The sequence below is a fragment of the Peromyscus eremicus genome, chromosome 16_21, assembly GCF_949786415.1.
Source record: "Peromyscus eremicus chromosome 16_21, PerEre_H2_v1, whole genome shotgun sequence".
NCBI classification, from domain to species: Eukaryota; Metazoa; Chordata; class Mammalia; order Rodentia; family Cricetidae; genus Peromyscus; species Peromyscus eremicus.
The window spans coordinates 3,264,689-3,271,519 of NC_081432.1; the positions used below are offsets into that span (position 1 = coordinate 3,264,689).

The following is a 6,831-nucleotide window of genomic DNA, read 5'->3' on the forward strand; positions in this document are numbered from 1 at the left end:
GGTCTGCAAGAAAGCCTGCTGCAAGACTCTGTGAGTTCAAGGCCAGCCTGGTCTACAAAGTAAGTTTCAGGAGCCAGAGCTGTGGAAACAGACCTTGTCTCACACACACAAAAAAAGACAAAAACACCAGGAGAGACCCCCAGGCCAGACTCACTTAGTACTCTCCTCAACCTTCCTGGATTGTCTAGAAGAAAAGTCACTTCAGGGAATACAGTGGCAACAACAAGCGAGATGGGGATGCAGTGGAGAGATGCTTCTCTGTAAAGCAGAGGAACTGGCCTGCAAGCACCAGTCTCCACAGAGACCAGGATCCTGTTCACCTGCAGGGGGCAGCTCGCACTGCCAAACCTGATGCTCAGGAATCTCACCTGTAAATAGAGACTTTGTCTCTTCACTCAGGATTGTGTCTTCACAGCCCGGTGCTTACACTCAGACTTCTAGTGTTTTCCTCCCAGATGATCATCTGTGGCTCCAGGTGGTTGTGTTTTACACGGATCTTCAGTCCATAGTCCTGAGATGTCTGTCTGGACCTGGTCTTTGTCTCAGCACAGTAGACCCCCTTCTCCACGGGGAAGAGACCCCGTGGAGACCAAATACAGCTCCACACTGAACCCTGTCTACACGCCACGGTTCCCTGTGTCTACACACTGCCATGGTACAGTTGCTTTAGTGAATAAATCACAGTGAGAGAGGAACTGTAACTAATCATGAAGCAGAATAATGATGATGGTGTGGTGGAAGTTACATAACCTGTGACCTCTCATTCTCTCTCTGACCTTCGCTCACACTTTATGAGCCGATGAGATGAGGGAGATGAATGTCACAGGTCTGTGGAACACCGGATCTGATAACTGAGTTGGCTCCTGAGTTCCTCAGGCCTGTGCAGGGTGGACACTGGGCAGAGGGTGATTCTCATGGCAGAGGTACACAGTGGGGATCTGAGGTTTCATCCCTGTTGAGTAGTGCGGAGAAAAATTAAATTTATTAATTATTTTTGTTTCTGTGGATTTTGATTTGATGTCTTCAAATCCCAGCCACACATAACGGAAGTAGAAAGTGATAGCAGAGGTGAGTGGGATTCCAGCTCGGAGAGTCACAGATAACACTGTGTGTCAAAAGCCCTTGACCAGAGCTGTGAAAACTCCAGTCACCTCCCGATGCAGGTGTCCACGGCAGCCCCGCACCGTCACCAGGACTCCGACAGCACCTGTTTCCGTGAACATTCATTTTAAGTGCTGTGTGTGTTTTTCCTGGAAACTTCGTGCTCTTAGGTTTCATCCTGACTAACCTGAGGAGCAGTTGTCCTTAGGCGGCTCAGAGACACCATGACAAACAGCGCTCCGTCCCGCAGCACAGGGTTCAGCAAAGTCTCAGTCCCCAGGCGGTGAGGTCTAGGGTGGGAGCCCAGGGCTGGGGATCCCCAGGTCCCCAGTTTCACTTCTCCAGCTCCTGACCTGTGTCGGGTCCTTCTGCCCGGACACTGATGACGCGTTTCCTGTTCTCACCCCCATTGGGTGCCGAGATCGCAGAGAACCAATCAGCGTCGCCGCGGTCACGGGTTATAAAGTCCACGCAGCCCGCGGAACTCAGACGCCCCAGATCCGAGATGGGGGCGATGGCTCCGCGCACGCTGCTCCTGCTGCTGGCGGCCGCCCTGGCCCCGACCCGGACCCGCGCGGGTGAGTGCGGGGTCGGGAGGGAATCGACTCTGCGGGGAGGGCGGGGGCGGCCCCGGGGAAGCCGCGTCCCCGCGTCGCCCGGCCAGACCCCCGCCCTTCTCCACCGCGTCCCGAGCCCCGCGCCCTGCTCCCCTCCCGGCCCGCGCACCCGCCCGGGGTCCGGGGAGGAGGGTCGGGGTCTCACCGCGCGCTGCCCCCAGGCTCGCACTCCATGCGGTATTTCAAAACCATCGTGTCCCGGCCCGGCCTCGGGGAGCCCCGGTACATCTCTGTCGGCTACGTGGACGACACGCAGTTCGTGCGCTTCGACAGCGACGCGGAGACTCCGAGGATGGAGCCGCGGGCGCCGTGGGTGGAGCAGGAGGGGCCGGAGTATTGGGAGAGGGAGACGCGGATCGCCAAGGGCCACGAGCAGACTTTCCGAGTGAGCCTGATGAACCTGCTCGGCTACTACAACCAGAGCGAGGGCGGTGAGTGACGCGGGTCGGAGGTCACGACCCCTCCACGTCCCTACGTCCGGGCCGGAGTCGCCCCGGGTCCCAGGTCCGAGGTTCCCCTCCACGTCCCTACGTCCGGGCCGGAGTCGCCCCGGGTCCCAGGTCCGAGGTTCCGGAGGAGAGTCGGGGGACCGGAACCGGTTTCCCTTTTGGTTTAGAGGAGTCCGCGGGTGGGCGGGGCCGGGGCGGGACGGGTGGGCGGGGCTGACCGCGGGTGGGCGGGGCTGACCGCGGGGTCCCGCAGGCTCTCACACCATCCAGTGGATGTCCGGCTGTGACGTGGGGTCGGACGGGCGCCTTCTCCGCGGGTACAGTCAGGTCGCCTACGATGGCCGCGATTACCTCGCCCTGAACGACGACCTGAGGACGTGGACGGCGGCGGACACGGCGGCGCAGATCACCCGGCGCAAGTGGGAGCAGGCTGGTGATGCAGAGAGACACAGGGCCTACCTGGAAGGCGAGTGCGTGGAGTGGCTGCGCAGACACCTGGAGAACGGGAAGGACACGCTGCAGCGCACAGGTGCAGGGCTGCAGGCAGCTCCTCCCTCTGCCTCGGGCTGGGCTCAGTCCTGAGGAAGAAGAAACCCCTCAGCTGGGGTCATGCCCCTGTCTCAGGGCAGACAGTGTCCCTGGGTCTCCTGATCCAGCATGGCAGGGACCGCACTGACCCCAGGCTCAGCTTTCTCCCCGGACAGTTGCAAATCTGTCTCAGGAGGAGGAGAGGAGATCCCGACATCACCACAGTGGCTCCTGCAGTCTGCAGGCGCTGTCAGCCATGGCCTCTCCCAGGCCGGGGTCTCTGCCCACACCAGGGTCTGTGGAAACTGAGTCCTGTCATCTGAGTGTGTCAGCCTTACATGTCAGGACCGGAAGTCTCCTTTACCTCATGGGAGACATGGACGCCCCTACCCTAGGCTGGTTCCACAGTTTCTAGAACTTTCCAAAGATACATTTTCCCAGATTCCTGTGGGTGAGGTTTACATCCCTCACACACCAGTTCTATCTCTTCCTAAAATGGTCACGTGAGCACTTATGGATTATCCTGGACAAATACTAAATTGTGAAAGTTTCTCTCTCCCTCTCTCCCTCTCTCCCTCTCTCCCTCTCTCCCTCTCTCCCTCTCTCCCTCTCTCCCTCTCCCTCTCTGGTATTATTTTGCTTTCAGTCAGTTTTTTTACCCTCACTGGGGTGATACTGTTTCTCTGTCTCCCCCTTTATTATCATCTGTATCCGTCTCCACAGGAGCCAGGGGGAACTGCTAATCTGGATAATTAGACAAGTCAGTGTTTCCTTTAAACTAGAAAGGTTCCTGTGAGCTTAGACTGTTTTCTGCCATATTAACATCCAGAGCCTCCTGCTCTCCCTCGGCCCCAACAAGTCACAGTGTTGTCCCAGTGGATTAGGAATTGAACTTCCTCAGAGACAGGGTCTTCTGCAGCTCCAGGACAGGAGTGACAGGGACGATCCACACACCCCTGTGAGCACCGCTGTGTCCCAGGGAGTGCTGCACTGGGCTCCACAGCACACTTCCAGGGGTCCTGGTGACAATGCCTTGCATCTTGTCCCCAGAGGCAGGGCTTGGGGAGTCCTTTTCTCTGGCTGAGTGTCAGAGGTTCACCACATTTCTGCTGCACACTTTGGTGATGGCTGTTTACTTGGACAGACAGTTATGCTGGTCAGCAAGATGGCCACAGTGGTTGTGCCTCAATGGTGGCAGCAGGAGTTGGTGGCACCCTTCATGTAGCCCTTGTCCCTGATTTCTTATTTTGATATGAATTAATAACATAAATTAATTATTTTCCATTCCTTCATTCTTTTACTACCTAACTAACGCTGTAGAACATCACATGAGGAAGACCACGCTGACCCGCTGGCTCATGTGGATTCCCTTAACTACTGAGTCCCCCAGGACAATGTGCAGCTCTGTGATGAGGGGACCAGCTCTATCTGAGGTCACTAGTGTGATGGCAGAATTGTCCAAACAGACACAGTTTAGTGTCATCATTGGTTTAACTTTGTCTTTGCAGATTTGCTTATCTTGTTAATTGTGGGATTTCTTAAATCTTCCACACAGATCCCCCAAAGGCACATGTGACCCATCACCCCATACTGAAAGGAGAAGGCACCCTGAGGTGCTGGGCCCTGGGCTTCTACCCTGCTGAGATCTCCATGACCTGGCAGAGGGATGGGGAGGATCTGATTCAGGATATGGAGCTGGTGGAGACAAGGCCTTCTGGGGATGGAACCTTCCAGACGTGGGCAGCTGTGGTTGTGTCTTCCGGGGAGGAGCAGAATTACACATGCCATGTGCACCATGAGGGTCTGCCTGAGCCCCTCACCCTGAGATGGGGTAAGGAGGGTGTGAGTGCAGAGCTGGGGTCAGGGAAAGCTGAAGCCTTCTGCAGACCCTGAGTTCAGGGCTGAGAGCTGGGGTCCATGACCTCCACTTTCCCTTCCTGTCCTTCCCTCCCAGAGCCTCCTCAGTCCACTGTCCCCATCACGGCAATCATCATTGCTGTTCTGCTTCTCCTTGGAGCTGTGGCCATCATTGGAGCTGTGGTGGCTGTGAGGAAGAGGAGGAGAAACACAGGTAGGAAAGGGCAGGTCTGGTTCTCTCTCAGCCCCTTTTAGAAGTGTGCTCTGCCTCTTTAATGGGAAACATCCACACCCCTCATTGCTCCTGTCTCTAACCTGGGTCTGCTGTCAGTTCTGGAACGTTCCTAGGGTCGGGGTCTTCCCTGGTCTCTCACAGCTTTTCTTCTCACAGGTGGAAAGAGAGGGAACTATACTCCAGCTTCAGGTAAGTGCGGGGAGCAGGATTGTCCCTGAGGCCCTTGGGGTGAAGCTAGAGTATTTGGGGAGCTCTGCCAACCCATAATACCTCCTCCAGTGAAATCTTCTAGAGGCCATGTTTCACCTTCCTGTGACTGTATATAATTTTACCCCAGGCAGGGACAGTGCCCAGAGCTCTGATGAGTCTCTCCCAGACTGTAAAGGTGACACTCTGGGGACTGATTTGGGGAGGGGTAAAGTGGACATGATTGGGTTCAGGGACTCCCAGAATCCCCTCTGAGTGAGTGGTGGGTTGTTGGGATGTTGTCTTCACAGTGATTGTTCATGACTCTTGTTTGTAGCGTGAAGACAGCTGCCTGTCCTGACAGAGTGACAGATGATGTGCTCAGGTCTCTCCTGTGACGTCCTGAGCCCCTCAGTTCACTCTCAGCAACAGTGTCTTATGGTGATATTTTATTTGTATTAAAATGTTATTTGTATGTTAATAAATAAAGTTGCCCGGGGGTCAGAGCTATTAGCAAGCCATAGGAAAGCAGGGCAGTGGTGGCGTATACTTGTAATCCCAGCACTTGGTATGCAGAGCTGGGTAAGTCTCTGTGTGTTCAGGGATACAGCCATTATTGGACACACATGCCTTTAATCTCAATACCAAGCAAGGAAAACCTGGAGGCCTATACAGACAGGCCGTGACGAGGCAGTCATGTGGTTGGATTTACAACCAATGAGAAGGCAGAACAGGAACACTATATAAAGACATTAACACAGGGGTAGTGAGTTCGGAGAGGTAGGACCACTGCAGGAGGAAGGGTAAGGTTTTAGCTCTTAGCTCTGACCTCTTGGCTTTCTTCTTTGCATTGGTTCTGTGTTTCTTATTTAATAAGAAGGTTGGTTACATCTACAGTGTCTGATCTTCCCCGTCACCCTATGGGCTCAATGTGAAGAACTGGGGAGTCCAGCCCCCCCTGGACACCAGGACCCTGTCCCTGCTGCCCTGTTCCCTTCCACAGCCAACCTTCCTGGTCCAGCAGACAGGAGGGGACATCTGCATCCTGTCATCTCCATGCTGCCCGGAGCTGCAGCCCCTGACTCCCCACTGAAAATAAGAATCTGAATATAAATTGATTGCTCATGTCCTTGATCTGACAGGTTGATTGGCGGGTAAATTAAATGATTGAAATACTTAGAGCTTGTGGAGGAAATAAATGGCATCATGGAGAACCTTCCAGAATCTGTGTTCTTTGTGCTGTGTGTATCTGGTGGCCAAGATGAGGCTGTGGGAGCTGAGTGTGAACAGGACTGTGCCCAGGTGGAGCTCAGTCCATTGTTGGCTGTGACATGGTCACTCCTCAGCTCTGACACCTCCTGGCTCTGTTCTCTTCATCACTTGAACCACATGCTGAGAGTCTGTGATCACAGGGACACTGGGATGACAGAGCCTTGTCCTGTCCCCAGGATTGTGAGCGGCCAGGGCTGCTGTGACAGGTCAGCCTGGGCTCTGACCTGGCCATGGCTCTTCACCCCGTCTTCTCTGTTTATTTCTTGTCTTTTTAGTTTGTATGGAGGACTAGGCCTGTTCTTGTCCCTGTGAGTGGTGCCTGTCTCATTGTCCCTTGGGGCCCCTGAGTGATAGCATTAAGATGTGTCTGTCCATCCTTGTCTCCCAAGGCCCAACTAGGTCCCTGGCTCAGGAGACTGTGGACTGAGGGGATGAACTTCAGTCTCATGAGCTTCTGCCTCCTTCCAGGACCCTCCCTGGAGGTTCTCTCCTTTTTTCCCATCTTTCAGAATCTAACCCGGGATGTAGGATGGGCAGAGAGGAGGGAGCCACAGGGTCTCATCTCAGATCTGTCCTGTTGGATCTG

At 54.8% G+C, this 6,831-nt stretch overlaps 1 protein-coding gene across 2 annotated transcripts; it reads left to right on the top strand.

The window, feature by feature from the left end:
• The first annotated feature begins 1,542 nt into the window (after window positions 1–1,542).
• LOC131926796 (H-2 class I histocompatibility antigen, L-D alpha chain-like) lies at window positions 1,543–6,179 on the top strand. 2 transcript variants are annotated; one of them, XM_059282422.1, is made up of 8 exons: window positions 1,543–1,679; window positions 1,880–2,149; window positions 2,421–2,696; window positions 4,251–4,526; window positions 4,650–4,766; window positions 4,884–4,976; window positions 5,125–5,172; window positions 5,311–6,179. In XM_059282422.1, the coding sequence occupies exons 1-6, from the start codon at window positions 1,607–1,609 to the stop codon at window positions 4,898–4,900; spliced, it is 1,029 nt and encodes a 342-aa protein (XP_059138405.1). In that variant the 5' UTR covers window positions 1,543–1,606; the 3' UTR covers window positions 4,901–4,976; window positions 5,125–5,172; window positions 5,311–6,179. The 2 variants fall into 2 exon arrangements, with proteins under 2 accessions (XP_059138405.1, XP_059138406.1); XM_059282423.1 differs by lacking the exon at window positions 5,125–5,172.
• Window positions 6,180–6,831: the final 652 nt, after the last annotated feature.

Bases quoted from the DNA above. Each gene is read 5' to 3' on its own strand.
- LOC131926796 (XM_059282422.1), top strand. From the start codon at position 1,607: ATGGGGGCGATGGCTCCGCGCACGCTGCTCCTGCTGCTGGCGGCCGCC. The intron at 1,680-1,879 runs GTGAGTGCGGGG...CGCTGCCCCCAG, and splicing joins CCCGACCCGGACCCGCGCGG to GCTCGCACTCCATGCGGTAT. The intron at 4,527-4,649 runs GTAAGGAGGGTG...CTTCCCTCCCAG, and splicing joins GCCCCTCACCCTGAGATGGG to AGCCTCCTCAGTCCACTGTC.